The sequence below is a fragment of the Dama dama genome, chromosome X (genome assembly GCF_033118175.1).
Source record: "Dama dama isolate Ldn47 chromosome X, ASM3311817v1, whole genome shotgun sequence".
Classification (NCBI taxonomy): domain Eukaryota; kingdom Metazoa; phylum Chordata; class Mammalia; order Artiodactyla; family Cervidae; genus Dama; species Dama dama.
In genome coordinates, this window is record NC_083714.1 from 14,425,360 (window position 1) to 14,446,373 (window position 21,014).

Sequence of the window (21,014 nt, forward strand, 5' to 3'; positions counted from 1 at the left end):
TTGGTCTTCCAAATGCTTATCACATGATTCTGATCGTGGGCATTTTTCTCTTGTCTCTATAACTCAGTGGCCTCAACCCTTTCTTATACCTCCTTCCTTCAAGCTAAAGTCACCATTTTAAAGGATGAAGTCTCTACTTACTGTAATATTCTTTTTTTATTAGAAATCTAAGATGCCTTTTAAACCACACTAGTATTTTATTAGTATAGTTATTTTATTAGTACTCTAGTTACAAAGTTGCACAAGTTCAGAGTTGTCCGCTCTAATCTTGTTTTTTTCCTTAAGCCCTGTTATTTTTCAGTGTACAGTTTAGCAGAATGGGAAGATTTTCAGAAAAGCACATATTGCATTATGGCAGAAATGCCTATATTCACTAGCTAGCTCTCCTGTCGAGAGAGAAATGGCATGGGACTTCCAGCATCTCCTTATGGGAGCACAGGGCATTTTTGGAAAGGGTGTTTCCTTAACCTAACTGGAATGTAAAAGACTGGGGTGAGGAGTGCCTCTCTTGGCAAAACCACACTCACAGTCTCTCTACTAAAACCATATCATAGAACTAAACCTCACATCTAGCCTAAAGGAAACACTAGATTAAGTCTCTGGTAACAGATCAAATCAGATATTTTGGCAAATTCATAACAGCTCTTTAATGACCCGGGAATGTTGGACTACTTCTAATGGAACCAAAATTTATCCATTCTGAATAACAAATTCTTAATGGAATGATCAATTAAGAAAACTGTTACATAACTTTGTGATTTAGGCTCCTAATCACTACAAAAGTCATCTCTTGGTGATAAAACTATACATGAAGAACAGAAGGAAACAAGTCATATTCTTTCTCTCCCCCTTTCCCCTTTACCATTCAACTGCCTCCAAAAGAGAAGATATAAAATTCCATTCCAACAAATCTCTCATTAGGGATAATAGATTGACTCCTGCTTAGAGACTGGAATGAATTTAATGACCTTTCTGACTCCAGTACAGTCTTGACTTTCTTATTAAGAATGTTCTACCCTTCCTGTACTACCAGCCACTTTGGCCCCAGTAGAGCCCTGTGGTACGTGATCAAGATTTAACCTCTACCATGGAGACCAAGGGAAATGCTGGAGAAAATGTTTTCACTTGCTCTTCATGAGAATTGATTTAGATTTCTCTTTGGTAATTCTGGAAAAGCAGTCTGCATACTCTGATTTCCATGGTTCAGCAGGAGTTACAAGAGAGAAGCTCAAATGCAGGTGAGAACATTGGAAATTTCAAGGGGTAAGAAGTTTAGAAAGCAAGAGCCATGGGATACACAGAAACAGACAGGGGGGTGAAGTCTCCTCTGTCTCCTCCAGTGGAAGATGGGCTCTCAGCATGGCAGGTAGGACCGTCCCACCAAGTCCATCACTACCCACTAAACATTCCCTGAAGTTGATATGGTTGTAAGATTGCATATACAACACTGGATATATGGCTCCCTTATTTGATTTCCCTTATTGATATAGAACTTGTTCATTACCTTGGATTTAAATATTCTATTTTTCAGTGAATATGTTTTCATCACAGTGCTTTCCATTGGGTTAAGACACAAAACTAGAGCCCCTTCCTTTGACCAAACATTCCTGTGGCCCTGAAGGCATAAGTTTCTTCACGCCTAATAATAATTGGGGTGGAAGGAATACAGAGAAGTCATCACATCCATTGCCCTGTCTCAAAGCAAAACTATGCCAACTCTATCTCAGATGGGTGGATACCTTTTTATTTCCAGAAACATGCAGTAAAGAGACTAAAATTCTCCTTAGTCATTTATTCTAGGATTTAACAACCACTGTGTCCCAAAGTTCTTTCTTTTATCAAACTCCATTATTCTCTGCTATAGTTTAAATCTGTTTATTCTTGTTTTATCTTCAACAGAAAGAAAGAATTGCTGATTTGCATTCCAGGTTAATATGGCAGAGAGAGCACATGAGAAAATGCTGTGCTATTTTCCAAACAAAGAAGAGTAAGAGATGAAATATAAAAGTAAAAATAAATAAATAAAACTTTGAAACTGCAAAATCATCCTCAGAAACAAAAGGAAACTCTATTAAATAAAACACAGGCAAAATGAAAGTACAGCAATAAATGAGGGCCAAAAAGATATGCTCCACTGGCAGTTCAGATCAGATATAGATAGCTATATCCAGGCAGCTGAGCAAGAACTATGGCCTACAATTGGCTTCCTGTATAAATCTGAGGACTTAAGAGTCACACTCTTCACATGTGAACAGGGGCTGACGTAGTTTGCCCACCCAAGTTCATTCTCTTGCATGGACTGACTGCCCAAGAAAGGCAGCTGCAGCTGAGGTCCCAATCCAAGGACTAGCCCTGCACAAGAAAACAGAGGTAGAAGGAGACTATTCAAACATGATGGAGTCCAAGGTGGGATACCAACATACAACCTGGTTTAATGCTAAGTAAGCTACAAGGCCTGAAAATAATGCTATCACAAGAAAGGAAGGACTTATGTGAGAGAAAAACCATGGATGATGAGCTTTTAGACAAAAATTTAAAAAAACAAGGGGAAATTTGGAACTAAGGAAAGCTATCAAGAAATCTAACAAAAGTGAGAATTCACACCTGAAAATACTCATATTTAAACAATCAGAAATAGACTTTAAATAAATATTTAAATACCTTAAAGCAATAAATAAGAGAACAAGACCTCAAGAAACAATAACAGGGGTTTACAAAATGGCAGTACATAGATTTTTTTTATATATAATTCAAAAATGGGGAGAAATACAGTTTTTAAAAATAAAACAACAAAACCCAACAGACAGCTTAAATAGTAGGCATGAAAAAGCTGGAGAAACAATTCATGAATTGGAAGGCCAAGTTAAGTTATATATCATTACAGGGAGTATACCAATATATCATCAGGGGGAAAAAGAAAGACATAAAGAGACACAGAGCTTAAATTAAATGAAATGCAATGACATACACCAAAGACAAGGTTAAGAATGAGAAAAAATAGAAGAAAATATAGTTTTCACAAAAATAATAACTTGAAATTGAAGAAAAATGCGAGTCCATTGGCTGGAAAAAATCATGTGCTAAGCAGGCTAAATAAAAATAAATCATACATCAAAATACCTCCTTGTTTGCATCAAAGGAAAAAGAGAAAATCTTAAAAGCTAGAATAAGACAAATTATGTATAAAAGAATTATAATCAAAGCAGACTTTTTATCCACAAACAAAGGAAGTCATGAAACAATTTATTAATATCTTCAAAGGGCTGAGGGAAAATAAACGTGAATCTATAATTTTATACCCAGCCAAATTATCACTCAAGAATGAGGGCAAAATAAAGACATTTTTGCATATAAGGATTAGGGAATTTTAGGACCACTACCTACAGAAAGAACTGTTAAAGGTTACAGTTAGAAAGAAAAATGAACTCACAAGGAAGTGACCTGTAAGAACAAGACGGCAAAGGAAATGAATAGCTGTTTCTATCTTTTAAGTCTTAAAGATGATGATGTTTATTTCTCTCCTTTTTCTCATTTCTGGGACTTATGATCTTAATTCTTTTAATACTTTCTTTTTCTCTTAAAAGAACTGCTAGCTTATACTTTCTCTTTTTCTCAGGACTTGCTTCTCTTTATGCAGTTAGGGTAGATGACAGCCATCTTCCACTCTGTGTACTTCCACTCTATGCTCTGTGTCTGGGCCCTACCCCAACTTCCTTCCTAGGGAAGAATAATTTCTCCACAGCCATTTAGATCAATTCCTATGACATTAGACCACTTTTAGATACTTCTGAGATAAGAAGATTTTATAAGGCTATTTGAAAGGCAACCTGGAAGATGCAAAAAAAAAAAAAAAAATCCTCCCATGCTATACCCTTGCAATTTAAACAGAAGAAGCAAATGTTGTTGCTGTTGTTGTTCAGTTGTAAGTCATGCCCAACTCTTTTTACAACCCTATGGACTGTAGCCCCCCAGGTTCCGTTGTCTGTGGGATTTCCCAGGCAAGAATACTGGTGTGGGTTGCCATTTCCTTCTCCAGGGGATCTTCCCGTCTCAGGGATCAAACTCAGGTCTCCAGCATTGCAGGCAGATTCTTTACCACAGAGCCGACAGGGAAGCCCAAGAAGCAAATAAACACATGCAAAAATAGTAAACCTCTTTTAGGGATTTATTTCAAAGAATAACTTTAAGGTTGATCACATGCCAACTCAGTCTCTCATACATTAAAGCATATACTACGGTAACCAATACTAAGAATGATAAACCTGTGACACGGCATGATCTTCTGACATCTGGAAAGAATCCCAGATGTTCATCAGAGTGTATTTATCAATGTGCATGCATGCTTAGTTGCTTCAGTCGTGTCCAGCTCTTTGAGACCCCATGGACTGTAGCCTGCTAGGCTCCTCTGTCCATGGGATTCTCCAAGCAAGAATACTGGAGTGGGTTTCCATGCCCTCCTCCAGGGGATCTTCCCGACCGAGGGATTGAACCCACATCTCTTGTGGTTCCTGCACTGCAGGTGGATTCTTTACTGCTGAGCCACCATGGAAGCCCATTTATCAAGGTAAGAAAGCATAAGTTATGAAAGTGGTGACAAAAAGGGTTTGGGTCTCCATTGGACAAAAAGGGTCTCCATTCAACAAAATCTCTGTTCCTGTAACATTTCAGTTAACTGAGTTGTCACTGAACCTCATTCCTGGCCTCAGTCCTACCATTTCTGCCCTGACACTTTTCATTTCTCTCTTGTAAGTTCTGGAAGTTCCTCACTACTTGAAAAAAAACACCATGTATGACGGAGACTAATGGTTCTTTATGTTTTTATGGTTATGTACACCCCTTTAGGAATGCCAATAAAGCTATGTATCTTCTCTAAAGGAATTTACACATATACATTGTTACACCAAAAACTGCCAACAATTTTAAAAGGTTTGCTAACCCCCCAAAGTCCACCCATGGGCCCCAACTCTGTCCTTGAGGGAAACATAGTCAACTTATAGGACTACAAAGCTTCTACTGCCCAGATGCTAAGATGATCACTTAGCTTTTCTTAGGATTGCTGGCAGGCCCACAGGCATTTTCTGAATCATTCCATGCTTGCACTCCTCTGGTGTGGGAGCTTGGCCTCAGTCAGACATGAACAAAGTATCACTGAGGGAGCCCCTGCCTCAGACAAACACCCTAGCTGCCAACCAGGAAGGTAGACGTCCTAATAGCCTTGTGAAAAAGTATCTGCCTGCCATCCCCTTAGCGCTACTATGAACAGTGTATACATAATAACTGTACAGTCTAGAGAAGGTGACCATTCAGCCAGCAAGCAGCTTTATACTGACATAAACTTCACTGGTTCAGCTCCTTTGATTTATGAACAGCCCCTCATCAATTAGAAGCTATGCTCAAATGCAATTCCAGCACTAATTGCGTAGGACACGTGCCTCCATGCTACAACTCTCCTGGTGTCCGCTGCTCACGGCAGGAAGAGACTGTTTATCACAGAAAAATCTCTGGGCCACAATTCCCTTCCCTCAATTGATAGGCACCTTCAAATGATTAAAAGCCCAATGAAAACCTGTTACTGTGTACCAAATAACTTATTAGAGCCTAGAATGTGCCCCAATTGGGCTATAAACAGTATTTAGGGGCTGGTGCAGGCTGCCTGAACGTGTCCTATTATTATTCCTGTCTGGAAGTTTCTTCTTCTGGGGAATTAGGGAGAAGGGGTGGGTTGGGTTGGAAGAAAGAGGAAGGAAAACCACAGCTGGGAAAGAAAGAGGCGAACTGGTTTACCTGGGCAGCGAGGGCAGCAAAGATGAGGAACATGCACAGGAGACAGGCAATGAAGGCTTGGACATCTGACTCTGCTGCAAAGCACATTCCCATTCTGAAAGAAAGAGGCAACAATGACAACAAAACAAATGTCTTTCAGAGGTCACTGGGATCATGCCAATTTGGGAAACAGTCATTCAGGGACTCACTCAGACAGTGAATAACGCATTGCTGAGAAACTGAATGAAATCAGCCTTTTCTTTCTTTTTTTCTGATAAGTTTATTGGAGTATTTTTCTAAGGATCACTACTACCCCAGTTTACAAAGCCTCCTGCAATTACTGGGAGGCTTCTTCTGACTTGGCTCTGTGATGTTTCTACCATTCCCTAGCTCTGCACGTCTCTTCAGAGCCTAGTCGGATTTCATAATCACCTGCCCAACACCATGGAAGGAAGGGGTAATGAGTAATGGGTCCCTTGAGCTGTTACCCATCCCTGGGCAAGGAGAGAGCCCTAGCACATGGATTCTGGAGTCCATATAACTCTGCCTTGATCCAGTGAGCTGAGTGCTTCTTCTCCTCACTTCTTTTGCAAGTCAAAATTTTTCTGAGACCAAGCTAGTGTCTGGAATTGAGCTGATTAGCTGGTATGACTAGGGGAGGGGGCGACTGGGTCCTTGTCTGATTTACACTGACAAGATCCCTAGCTCTGACAGCTTTCAGCCATTGCTAGAACAAAGGAAGACCTTGGAAACCAATTTTGCATTAACATTTTCCATCCATAACTCATTTGAAGCAAGGGTTATATCCGTCAGGCTCTGGTGAGGGAAGAGGGTGATGAAGACAATGGAGGGAGAAGATGCCTAGCACTTGAGCCATTGGCACTGGGATTACATTAACATTTTCACTGCCCTGCAGAGAGCAAAGCCTCAGTCCCCAAGGGTTAGCTGTCCATTTCCAATGCGTTGGGTCAAGAATCTGACACAATCACACCATACCAGGCAGTTACTCAGTCTCTAGATACTCTGTTTAATAACTGTCCTAGCCACTTAAAGATTCAGGCTTCCTTTATCCAAATTCGAATAACCTTACCACAACTCTTTTTCTTTTCTTGCATACTTCCTAGAATAAATTTTTGGAGCACTACATTTGGAAACACCACAGAGCCTCCTTATATGTCACACTCCTCAGAGCCAGGTGGTATCATCTTGAAGTAAGATCACCAGAGCACATCAAAACTACTCTACCTAGCTGAGGTCAAACTGATTCCTTCTTAATGCTTTACATTGGTTTCTGGTCTAGAGCTAAAACATTAATAAAAATAATAACCATAATGATGGTAATATTACAGCAGTTATCATTTCTCAAATATTGACTATGACCAAGCATTGTTTTAATGCACTGACTGAGACAGATTAGTAAATTTAACCCTTGTCATAATCCTATGAAATAGGTAATACCACTATACCATTTTAAAGAAGAAGAAGCTGAAGGAATCTCAGAGAGGTTAAATAACTTGCTTAATATAACACAGCTCAGAAGTGGCAGAGTCAGGGTTGGAAACTTGGTCTGTCTTGATTCTAGAGCCCTGCAGTTTCTTAAGACTACCTGATGTTGCCTAAAGGTTAGGTTTCCACATGCTCAAAATTCTGAAAGCCCAATCTTCTGTTCAAATGGCAAAAGAATCAGGCTTGTAAGTGAGGACTCCTGGGCACTAGTGAGGGGTTTTAGTTGTTCCATGAGCTCTCAAGTGAGAGGCAGGTCTTGAAAATTCTTTCTATATGTTCAGAATTCTCAATCCTCAAGGCCAAGTATAAAGTCTCTTTCCCCAGTTGGCCTAGTGCATTGGTTCTCCACCAGGAACCACTTTGCTCTCCAAGTAACCTTGAGCACGTCCTGAGATATTTTTGGTTGCCACAACTAGGATGGATGCTACTGGCTTCTAGTGGATAGAGGCCAGGGGTGCTGTTAAATATCTCACAATACACAGGACAGCTCCCCACAACAAGAAATTATCTGTTCCTAAATGTCAAGAGTGTAGAGGCTGAGAAACCCTCGCTTAGCGTATGACAGAAGAGGCTTGTTCAGAAAGATGGTCCGTAGCTGTGGTCCTGGGTCACGGCCATGGGACTACCTGCTTTGTCTACTGCAAAGCTATCCAAATGCCTCTTTGAGTGACTGGACAGGAGCCAAGGCCAAGCCAAGAGGACTCTAATCCTCACCAGATACAAGCCAAGGTTTCACCACCTCAATCCTATTAGTAATTATAGTCATTCACTGAAACCATATAAAATACATTCTCCCAGTGAACCAGTTTATAATCTGTCCTAATCTCCTGGCTAACGGCCAGTCTTGAAAATGATATTAAAAAATGATATTGTCTTATGATCCAGGCATTATATTGAGCTTTTTCCTGCACTCTACTTTTTCCATGTCCTATATCTTTCGGCTAAGAGACTGCTTAAGTATCTATCTACAGCAAATACTCAGTTGAGATCCCATGAAAATCAAGCCAAAAAGCAATAGAAGAAAAAGACATGAGATGTGTATTTTTCCTTGCAATCTGCCTCCTAACTTCTTTTAGGTTTTTAATCACTCATGCTCCCAGGACATCTAGGCACTTGAGAGCATGTCTGCCTGCTGAGGAGCAAAGCGGAAATCACATGCCATTGGGGACTGTACCTCAGAGCAGATACAGTTCACGCAGTAAACCAACCCATAAGGTTCCAGGTAAGGATGCCATCTCTCACCCACTCTGTACTTCTTGTCTTGAAACACACAATATGTCTCTGAATCTGTGAGGAAGGAGATGGAGAATATGCTGGTTAGAAAACATGGACCAATGACAAAATCCAGAGCAATCACAGGTTCCATCCATTTTAGTGTACATCAAGAAAAGAGGCATAGACAATAATTACAGAACCCCTACGAAATGGGCTCAGTGTTTTATATGCTTTCCTTATTTGATTTTACAATGACCCAGTAAGGTTGGCACTGATGATCAAAATTGAAAAGAAAAGCCAGATAAGCAAGAAACAGGGAGAAGATATTTCCAACAAATAAAGTATTAATATAAATACAGTATTAATATCTGAAACATTTTCTAATCATTCAAATCAGTAAATAAAGTACCAATCAATCCAATAGAAAAATGATCTAAAGCCATGAGAAGCAATTTAGAGAAGAAATGAGAGCAGGCAATAAATCAGAAAAACTGTTCAACCTCATTAGTTATCAGAGATTCAAACTAAAACTACACTGAGATAAATGCCTCAAGTTGCTTACTGCCCCAAAGACCCTCTGTGATTCTTTCCAGCTTCTCACAAGATAAATTCCAATTTACTTTTCAAATCTTTATTTCCAACTTCTTCAGGACGATAAACTGGGAATCAGAAAACCTGGGTCTGAATCCTAATTAGCTTTAGTTGTGTAGCATTGAGCAAGTTATTTGACTCAGTCAATCTCAATTTTCAACATCTATGAAATATGGATTACATGTTTCTCAAGCAAATGTGGGAAAATTAGATAAAGTTCTTTGTCAATTATATGTGCTTAGGCGGTCAGCTATGTCCGACTCTTTGTGATCCCATGGACTGTAGGCTGCCAGGCTTGTCTGTCCATGGAATTCTCCAAGCAAGAATACTGGAGTGGGTTGCCATTTCCTTCTCCAGAGAAGGAAATTATAAAGTCAATTATAAAGTGCTACAAAATGTAGAGTGATATTTTGTAATAAATGATTATTTTCTAATCAGTGTAGAAAACTGGAAAACACACAAAAACACAGAAAAAAAACCCCATAAAAGTATATGGAAAAAAAAAGAAATATTCCATACACACAATTCAAGCCCAAGAAGAAACCATTTTTAATATGCTGGTAATCCCATGGACAGGCTTCCCTGGTGGTTCAGCATTAAAGAATCCGACTGCCAGTGCATGAGACATGGATTCTATCTCTGGGTCGGTAAGATGCCCTGGAGAAGGAAATTGCAACCCACGCCAGTATTCTGCCTGGGAAGTCTCATGGACAGAGGAGCCTGGCAGGCTACAGTCCATGGGTTGCAAAACAGTCAGACATGACTAAGCGACTAAATAACAACAAAATTAATAAACAGCCTGTTACTGAAGGGAAATTCGAAAGTATTTTGTACTAAAAGAAAATGAAACATAGCATATCAAAATTAGTCAATTCAACTAACGAAGTACTTAAAGAGAAATTTATAAGTAACTACAGTTGAAATTTATAAGTACCTACAGTAGAAAAGTGGAACAGTCTCAAATCAATGCCTTACGAAACTAGCAAAAGTGGGATAAAATAAACCAAAAGAAAATAGAAGGAATGAATAATAAAAACAGAAGTCAGTGAAATTGAAGACAAAAATCAATAGAAAAAAATCAATGAAACCAAAACCTGGTTTTCTAAGACAATCAATAAAATTGATAAACTTCTAGCAAGATTGTTAACAAAGACAGAAGATGCAAATTACTAATATAGGGACAAAAGAGAAGTCTTCATTATAGATTCTACAGATATTAAAAGAATAAAAGGGAGACATTATGAATAACTTTACACCAGTTAGCTTAATATCTTAGATGAGATGGATGAATTATTTGAAAGACACAATTACCAAAGCTTACTCAAGGAAAGATAAATAATCTGAAGAGTTCTACATCTTCTAAAGAAAGGCAAAGAAAGCAGCATGACCAAAACAATTTTGAAAGAGAAAGCTGTTGGAAGATACACACTATGTGATTTCAAAGCAATATAAAACTATGGTTTTCAAGTCAGTGTGGTGTTGGAAAAAGGTTAGATAAATATGCCAATGGAATAGAATGAAGAGTCAACAAACAGAGAAGAGACCCACATTTACGGGTCTATTGATTTTCAACAAAGATGCAATGGCCATTCAATGGAGAAACAATAGCCTTTCAACAAATGCTGCTGGACTATTTGGACAATCATATGCAAAACATAAAATAATATGAACTTTATATCTCATACCATCTACAAAAATTAACTCAAGACGGATCACAGACACACTTTAATGTAAACCCCAATACTTTAAAACTTTTAAAAGGAAATACAGGGGACTATAGTTGTGATCTTAGGTTAGGTGAAGAGTTCTTAGATATAACACCAAAAGTACAATTCATAAAAGAAATTTTGTAAAATAGGAATTCATCAAAATTCTGCTTTTGAACTTCTGCTTTTGAAAAATGTTGAGAGAATAAAAAGGAAAGCCACCAACTAGAAGAAATTATTTGCAAATCACATTTCTGATAAAGGACTTTCATCCAAAATACAGTTTCCCAGGTGGAGTAGTGGTAAAGAATCCACCTGCGAATGCAGGAGACGTAAGAGACGTGGGTTTGATCTCTGGGTTGGGAAGGTCCTCTGGAAGAGGAAATGGCAACCCACTCCAGTATTCTTGCCTGGGAAATTTCATGGACAGAGGAGCCTAGTGGGCTACAGTCCCTGGAGTTGCAAAGAGTCAGACATGAGTGAGTGACTGAGCACAAGCACATCCAGAAAATATAAAAAAAATCTCAAAACTTAAGAATAAGGAAACTAACAACCCAATTCAAAAATGGGATTAAAATTTGAATAGACACTTCACAAAGGAAGATTCACAAATGTCACACACATCATTAGTCATCAGGGAAATGAAATATTGAAACCATGAGGACATATAATGAAAATTGAAACCATGAGGACTGACTTATTAGAATGGATAAATGCAAAAAATCTGAATATACTCAGTGCTGGTGAGGAAATGAAGCAACTATAGCTCACCTTATACAATACTGTTGTAAAACAACTTGGCAGTTTCTTCTAAAGTTAAATACACCCTTAACTATACCACTCAGCAATCCCACACCTAGGTATTTTTCCAACTAAAACAAAACATATATTCAAACCAAAATCTGTACTATATGTTTAAAATGGATTTATTCAGTCTGAAAAACGTGAGAGCAACATAAACGTCCTTCAACTGATGAATTTTAAGACATGCAAATCAAAGAATATTACTCAGCAATATAAAGAAAGACTGATACAGTTAAACGTGGATGACCCTCAAAGGCATTATGCTAGACGAAAAAAGCCAGATTCAAAGTCTACATACTCTATGTGTGTTGGTCGCTCAGTCGTGTCCGACTCGTTGCAACCCTGTGAACTGTAGCCCACCAGGCTCCTCTGTCCATGAGGATTCTCCAGGCAAGAATACTGGAGTGGACTGCCATGCCTTTCTCCAGGGGATCTTCCCAACTCAGGGATTGAACCCAGGTCTCCCGAATTGCATGCAGATTCTTTACCATCTAAGCCACCAGGGAAGCACTACATACTGCATGATTACAATTAATTATTTTTAATCTGGACAAGGGACAGAAAAAAGATCAGTAGTTGCCAAGGACTAGGGTGGGGGAAGGATTTTACTATAAAGGGATACAGAGTAAATTTTGAGAGTGATGGAGCTTATATCTTGATTATGGTGGTACCATTAGTCAAAACTCACAAAACTGTACTCTCTGGGTTGGGAAGATCCCCTGGAGGAGGATGAAAAAATGGTGAATTTTTAAATTTTATTTATTTTTTAACTTTTACAATTGAGATAAAATTAATATATAGCATTGTACTAGCTTTAGGTGTATTTAAAATGGTGATTTTGCTCCATGTGAATTACACGATAATAAGACAATTAAAAAGAAACATATAGAGGAAAGAAAAATCATATATAATTCTACCACCAGAAGACAACCACTTTTAAAAAAAATTTATTTACTTATTCACTCATTTTATTTTTTGGCTGTGTTGGGTCTTCATTGCTGTGCATGGGCTTTCTCCAGTTGCAGCGAGCACTGGCTACTCTCTTCTTTTGGAGCATGGGCTCTAGGGTGTGCTGGCTCAGTAGTTAAGGCATATGGACCTAATTGCCCCACAGCATGTGGGATCTTCCTGGACCAAGGATCGAACCCATGTCTCCTGAACTGCAAGGCAGATTCTTAACCACTGGACACCAGGAAAGCCCATAACACAACCACTTTTAACGTTCTGGTAATAGTCCTCTAATCTTTATTTTCCTGTTTTTAAATTAATAGGCTTTATTTCTTAGAGCAGTTTTAGGTTTATCAAAAAACTAAGTAGAAAGTACACAAAGTGCTCATATTTCCCCTCTTCACATCACCCCCACTTTTTCTTGGCATTAACATCTTGCATTAGTGTAGTACATTTGTTAAAATTAATGAACCAATACTTGATATATTAACTACATAGTTTACATGAGAGCATACTCTGTATAGTTCTATGTGTTATGACAAATGTATAAATGACATTTATCGCCATTACAGTATCATACAGAACAGTTTCACTGCCCTAAATATGCCCATACCCTGCCTATTCATCTTTACTCCCCTCCACTCCCACAACTCCTAAAAACCACTGACTTTCTACTGTCTCTGTAGTTTTGTCTTTTCCAAGATGTCATGTAGCTGGAATCATAGGGTACGCAGACTTTTTAGACTGGCTTCTTTCACCTAGCAATATACATTTAAGATTCCTCTAAGCTTTTTCATGGCTTGACAGCTCATTTATCATTGAATAATATCCCACTGTTTGGATGTACACCTTGTTCCTCAACTCACCTATTGAAGGACATAATGCTGCTGTGCTTAGTCATTCAGTCACATCTGATGCTTTGTGACCCCGTGGATTATAGCCTGCCAGGCTCCTCTGTCCATGGGATTCTCCAGGCAAGATTACTGGAGTGGGTTGCCATGCCCTTCTCCAGGGGGCCTTCCCAACCCAGGGACTGAATCCAGGCCTCCCACATTGCAGGCAGATTCTTTATCGTTTGAGCCACCAGGGAAGGACAACTTGGTTGCTTCCAATTTTTGAAAATGAAATGAACTGAAAATTCATTTGCATGATACCTGGGAGTATGATTGCTGGGTTTAGAGTAAGACTATATCTAGCTCTTTAAGAAACTGCCAAACTGTCTTCCAAAGTGACTATACTATCTTGCATTTCCATCAGCAATGAATGAAAGTTCTTACTGCTCCACATTCTTATCAGTATTTTGGTGTTGTCTGTATTTTGGGTATTAGCCATTCTAACAGGTGTGTAGTGGTATCTCATTTGTTGTTTTAATTTCCAATTCCCTAATGATATTTAATATTGAGCATCTTTTCATATACTTATTTGCCACCCATGTATCTTCTTTGGTGCACTATCTGTTTAGTTCTTTTGACCATTTATTAATTGGGTTGTTTATTTTCTTACTGTTGAGCTTTAAGAGTTATTTGTATATTTCAATACAAGTCCTCTATCAGACATGCATTTTGCAAATATTTTCCTTCAGTCTGTGGCTTGTCTTTTAACTCTCTTAACAGTATCTTTTGCATAGCAGAATTTTTTACTTGTAATGAAGTCCAATTCATTGATCTTTTTTTTTTTTCTTGCACGGAGCATACTTTTGGTGTATCTGAAAACTCATTACTAAACCCAAGGTCACCTAGATTTTCTCCTTTGTTATTTTCTGGAAGTATTATAGTTTTGCATTTTACATTTAGATCTGTAATCCATTTTATAAGTTTTTTTAATGGTCATTTTTTTGCATGCATATGTCTAGTTGTTTCAGCACCATTTGTTGAAAAGATTATCCTTTTTCCAATGAACTGTCTTTGTTCCTTTTGTCAAAGATCAGTTGACTATATTTGTGTGGGTCTATTTCTGGGCATTCTATTATGCTGCACTGTTCCATTTGTCTATTCTTTCAACAATATCACATTGTGTTAAGTACTATAGCTTTATAGCAAGTCTTGAAGTTGGGTAGCATCAGTTCTCTAACTTTGTTGAGGTTCTTCAACATTGTGTTGGCAATTCTGATTCAGACCTTTCCATATAAACTTTAGAGTTAACTGTTAATTTCCACAAGGTAAGTTCAGTTCAGTTCAGTTCAGTCACTCAGTCCTGGCCGACTCTTTGAGACCCCATGGACTGCAGCATGCCAGGCCTCCCTGTCCATCACCAACTCCCAGAGTTTACTCAAACTCATATCCATTGAGTCGGTGATGCCATCCAACCACCTCATCCTGTCTCGTCCCCTTCTCTTCCCGCATTCAATCTTTCCCAGCATCAGGATCTTTTCTAATGTGTCAGTTCTTTGCATCAGGTGGCCAAAGTATTGGAGTTTCAGCTTCAGCATCAGTCCTTCCAATGAATGTTCAGGACCGATTCCCTTAGGATGGATTGGTTGGATCTCCTTGCAGTCCAAGGGACTCTCAAGAGTTTTCTCCAACACCACAGTTCAAGAGCATCAATTCTTCAGTGCTCAGCTTTCTTAATAGTCCAACTCTCACATCCATAGCTTTGACTAGACAGACCTTTGTTGGCAAAGTAATATCTCTGCTTTTTAATATGCTGTCTAGGTTCGTCATAACTTTTCTCCCAAGGAGCAAGTGTTTTTTAATTTCATGGCTGCAGTCACCATCTGCAGTGATTTTGGAGCACCCCCAAAATAAAGTCTGTCACTTTCCACTGTTTCCCATCTATTTGCCATGAAGTGATGGGACCAGATACCATGATCTTTGTTTTCTGAATGTTGAGCTTTAAGCCAACTTTTTCACTTTCCTCTTTCACTTTCATCAAGAGGCTCTTTAGTTATTCACTTTCTGCCATAAGGGTGGTGTCAAACATCTGCATATCTGAGGTTATTGATATTCTCCTGGCAATCTTGATTCCAGCTTGTGCTTCATCCATCCCAGCATTTCTCATGATGTACTCTGCATATAAGTTAAATAAGCAGGGTGACAATATACAGCCTTGATGTACTCCTTTCCCGATTTGGAACCAGTCTGTTGTTCCATGTCCAGTTCTAACTGTTGCTTCTTGACCTGCATACAGATTTCTCAGGAGGCAGGTCGGGTGGTCTGGTATTCCCATCTCTTTCAGAATTTTCTACAGTTTGTTGTGATCCACACAGTCAAAGGCTTTGGCATAGTCAATAAAGCAGAAGTAGATGATTTTCTGGAACTCTCATGCTTTTTCAATGATCCAGCAGATGTTGGCAATTTCATCTCTGGTTCCTCTGCCTTTTCTAAATCCAGCTTGAACATCTGGAAGTTCACAGTTCACATACTGCTGAAGCCTGGCTTGGAGAATTTTGAGCATTAATTTGCTAACATGTGTAGCTAGCATGAGTAGAATTGTGCGGTAGTTTGAGCATTCTTTGACATTGCCTTTCTTTGGGATTGGAATGAGTTTTCCAAATTTGCTGGCATATTGAGTGCAACACTTTCACAGCATTATCTTTTAGGATTTGAGATAGCTCAACTGGAATTCCATCACCTCCACTAGCTTTGTTTGTAGTGATGCCTCCTAAGGCCCACTTGACTTCGCATTCCTTGATGTCCACAAGGTAAACTGCTGGGATTTTGAATGGTATTGAATCTATAGATCAAGTCATGAACTACTAGTATCTTAACAATATTGAGTCTTTCTATCCATGAACATGGAGTCTCTTTCCAGTTATTTGATATCCTTCCTGAGAGTTTTATAGTTTTCCTCATATAGATTTTATATACATTTTGCTAAATTTATACCTAAGTATTTCATTTTCTGGTGCTAATGTAAATGGTGTTGTGTTTTTAATTATAAATTCCAATTGTTCATTAACGGTATATAGGAAAGCAATTGACTTTCATATATTAACTCCATACCTTTAAACCTTACTCTAATGGCTCATTAATTTTAGGAGGGTTTTTTTGGTTGATTCTTTGGGATTTTAAAATAATCATGTCATCTGCTAGCAAAGGTAGTTTCATTTCTTCCTTCCAAATATGTATACACTTTATTTCCATTTCCCATCTGACTTCATTAGTTAGGACTTCCAATACAACACTGAGTAGGAATGGTGAGAAACACCACCATTGCCTTGTTCTTGATCTTAGGCCAAAACATATAGCTTCTCTCCGTTAAGTGTTGTATTAGCTGTAGATTTTTTTTTATAGATGTTCTTTATGAAGTTGAAGAAGTCTTCCCTCTATTCTCATTCACTGTATAGTGTTGACTTTTGTCAAATGATTTTTCTGCATGTATTGATATAATCGTGCAGCTTTTCTTTTTTAGCCTACTGATGTGATGGATTACATTAATTGATTTTTGAATGATGAAACAGCCTGGAAAAAAATCCCACTTGACTGGATTTTTACTACATTGCTGGATTCAATTTGCTAGTATTTTGTTGAGGATTTTTGCATGGGAGATATTAATCTGTAGTTCCTTTCTTACAATGTCTTTGCCTGGTTTTGGTATTAGGGTAAGATTGGACTCACAGAATGAATTAGGGAGTGCTCTCTCTCTGCTTACATCTTCTGAAACTGGTTGTAGAGTACTGGTATTATGTCCTTAAATGTTTGGCAGAATTCACCAATTTATTATCTTGGCATGGTGCTTTCTGTTTTGAAAGAGTATTAATTTCTTTAACAGACATAAGCCTATTCAGATTGCCTATTTTGTTTTGTGTGAGTTTTGGTTGGTTGTATCTTCCCAGATATTGGTAAGGTGTTCCCTAAGTTATCATATTATTGGCATGGAATTGTGCATAATATTTTTATGACAGTTCTGGTGATAGTGATGGCCTTTTTTTCATTTCTGAAATTAGTAATTTGTGCCTTCTTTTTTAGTTAATCTGACTAGAGGTTTATCTATTTTATTGATCTTTTCAAAGAACCAGACTTTGGTTTCATTGATTTTTCTCTTTTGTTTTCCTAGTATAACTTTCATTGATTTCTGCTTTAATTTTTTATAACTTCTTTTCTTCTGCTTACTTTGGGTTTGATTTACTCTTCTTTTTCTAGTTTCCGAAGGAAATGGCAACCCACTCCAGTATTCTTGCCTGGAAAATCCCATGGATGGAGGAACCTGGTAGGCTACAGTCCATGGGGTCACAAAGAGTTGGACATGACTGAGTGACTTCACTTTAGTGACTTCAAGGTGGAAGCTGAGAGTATTGATATTGTCTTTTTTCCTAATATATTAATTCTAAGCTATAAATTTCCCTCTAAGCACTGCTTAGAATTTTTATACATTATATTTTTATTTTCATATAATCCAAAATGTGTTTAAACTTCACTTGAGACTTCTTTGGCCTATGCGCTATTTGGAAGTATATTGTTTAATCTCTAAATATTTTGATATTTTTACAGGTATCTTTCTGCTATTGATTTTTCAGTCTAATTCTACTATGTTCTGAGAGCATACTGATATAATTTATATTCTTATAAGTTTTGTTAAGATGTGTTTTATGACCCATGAATATGGTCCATCTTGGTGAATGTTCCATTGAGCTGAAGAAGAATGTGTATTCTGCTGCTGTTGGATGAAATACTCTGCAGATGACAATTAGATTCCATTGACTGATGGTGTAGTTCAGTTCAACTATACCATTATTAAATTTCTGCCTGCTGGATCTGTTGATTACTAATAGAGGAGTTTTAAACACTCTAATTAAAATAGTAGACTTCTCTGTATCTTCTTGCAGTACTATCCATTTTTGCATCACATATTTTGATGCTCTGTTAGGTATACACATAATTTTCCTTGCTCTGAAGTCTGCTCTGTCTAAAATTAATATAGTTACTCCTACTTTCATCTGATTAGTGTGTTAGCATGTTATGTCTTTCTCCATCCCTTTACTTTTTAAAATGTTTATTTTTAATTGGAGGATATTTTTTTTAGCATCCTTTTACTTTTAATCTATATGTATCTTTACATTTAAAGTGTGTAGACAACATATAGTTGGGTCTTGTTTTTTTATAATCCACTTGGATAGTCTGTTTTTTAATTGGTGTATACAGACCATTCACATTTAAAGTGATTATTGATACAGCTGGATTAATGCTGACAATATCTGTAATTATTTTCTATTCATTTTCCTTGATTTTTTTCTTATGTGTGTGTATTTCACTCTTTCTCTGCTTTCTATGGCTTTATTTCAGCATTTCCTATTATTCTATTTTCTCTCTTTCTTAGTATATCAATTATACTCATCTTTTTAATTAGCAGTAGTCATAGAGTTTACAATACACATTTACACAAATCTAAATGGCACCCCACTCCAGTACTCTTGCCTGGAAAATCCCATGGATGGAGGAGAGTGGTAGGCTGCAGTCCATGGGGTTGCTAAGAGTCGAACACGACTGAGCGACTTCCCTTTCACTTCTCACTTTCATGCATTGGAGAAGGAAATGGCAACCCACTCCAGTGTTCTTGCCTGGAGAATCCCAGGGACAGAGGAGCCTGGTGGGCTTCTGTCTATGGGGTCACACAGGGTTGGACACGACTGAAGAGACTTAGCAGCAGCAAATCCACTTTCAAATAACACTATACTGCTTCACAGGCACTGCAGGTACTTTGTAGTAGAGTATTCCAAATTCCTCTCTCCCATCCTTTATAAAATCACTGTCATTCACTTTTCCATAAACTATAATTATTCAGTACACCACTGCTATTATTATTTTGAACAAACTTTATTCTGTTAGGTTAAGAATAAGAAAAATAAAAGATTTCACTTTACCTTCATTTATTCCTTCTTTAACACTCTTCCCTTCTTTATATAGATATGAGTTTCTGATGTTATTTTCATTTTTCTTAAAGAATTTCTTTTAACATTTCTTGTGAGGCAGGTCAATTGGTGAAAAATTCCTTCAATTTCTGTTTGTCTGAGAAAATATTTCTCATTCACTTTTGAAGCATAGTTTTGCTGGATACAGAATTGTAGGTTGATGGATTTTTTTCTTTCAACAATTTAAGTGCTTCATTCCACTCTCTTCCTGCTTGCATGGTTTCTAAAGAGAAATTGTACGCAATTCTTATCCTTGTTCCTCTACATGTAATGTGTTTTTCCTCTTTCAAGATGTTCTCTTTGTCTTTGATTTTCTGCAGTTTAAATATGATATGCCTAGGTATAAGTTTTCTCATATGTATCCTGCTTTGTGTTCTCTGGGCTTTTTGGATTCATGCTTTGGTGTCTGTCATTGCTTTTGAAAAATTCTCAGCCATTATTACTTAATTCATTATTTCCTTTTCCTTTCTCTCATCTCCTTCTGTCATTCCTATTACATACATGTTACACTTTTTGTAATATTCCCACAGTTCTTGAATATTCTATTGAATTTGATCACATTTTCAGTTTGGGACATTTCCCTTGGCATGCTTTATTTATTTATTTATTTATGGCTGTGCTAGGTCTTCATTGCTGCAAGGGCTTTCTTCTAGTTGTGACAAGCAGGGAGCTACTCTTTGTTGCAATATGTGGGTTTCTCATTGCTGTGGCTTCTCTTGCTGCAGAGCATGGGCCCTTGGGCATGTGGGCTTCAGCAGCTGTGGCATATGGGCTCAGTAGCTGCAGTTCCCAGGCTCTAGAACAGAGGCTCAATAGTTGTGACACACGGGCTTAGTTGCTTGCTCTGCAGCATTTTCCCAGATGCTGGAAAAAAAATCTGTGGCATTTTCCCAGATCAGGGATTAAATCCGTGTCTCCTGGATTGGCAGGCAGATTCTTTACCACTGAGCCACAAGGGGAGCCCCTTGCCATATCTTTAGATGACTTATTCTTTCTTCAATCATGTCCAGTGTGCTGATGAGTTCATCAAAAGCATTCTTCATTTTTGTTACAGTGTTTTTGACTTCTCACATTTCCTTTTGATTCTTATTTTTCATCTCTTTTTACATTGCCCATATATGCTTACATTTTGCCTCCTTTTTTCATTAGAGTTCTCAACACATTAATCTTATTTATTTTAAACTCCAAGTCTGATAATTTCAAAATATATGCCATATCTGAGCCTGGTTCTGATGCTTGATTTGTCTTTTCAGATTGATTTTATTTTTTTGCCTTTTAGCATGCCCAGTAATTTTTTATTGAAAGTCAGACATGATGTACCGAGTAACAGTAACTGAGGTAAATGGAGCGTTAGTGTGAGGTCTTAACGTTAATCTATCTAGGAGTTAGGCTAGTTTTACTGTTTTTTGTAGTCATGGTGTCAGAGGCTAAAATCTGCCTAGTGTCTTTGTTTATCTTTTCCATTGTTATCGGGTTTCCCTAGATTCTTCTTCTTAAACAGTGTCGAAGGCTTGCAGGTCTTTCAATCTCCTGTTATTATACAGGATCCTAATTGATGTGTAGCAAATTATAGGGGAAGGAGAAATGTTCTATAATCATATAATTAGCTCTCAGTTTTTAGTGATCCATGTCCC

General features: G+C 37.8%; 1 protein-coding gene across 8 annotated transcripts in view; it reads right to left on the reverse strand.

Moving 5' to 3' along the window:
• Positions 1 to 21,014, reverse strand: part of CHRDL1 (chordin like 1) — a 127,205-nt gene that overhangs the window by 86,354 nt on the left and 19,837 nt on the right. For all 8 annotated transcript variants that reach the window (XM_061136335.1, XM_061136333.1, XM_061136332.1 and 5 more), the window contains exons 3-4: positions 8,444 to 8,556; positions 5,785 to 5,878 (exon numbers count right to left, since the gene is read on the reverse strand). In XM_061136335.1, coding sequence (XP_060992318.1) covers positions 5,785 to 5,878; positions 8,444 to 8,556 — 207 coding nt within the window. The remainder of the gene's footprint in view (positions 1 to 5,784; positions 5,879 to 8,443; positions 8,557 to 21,014) is intronic.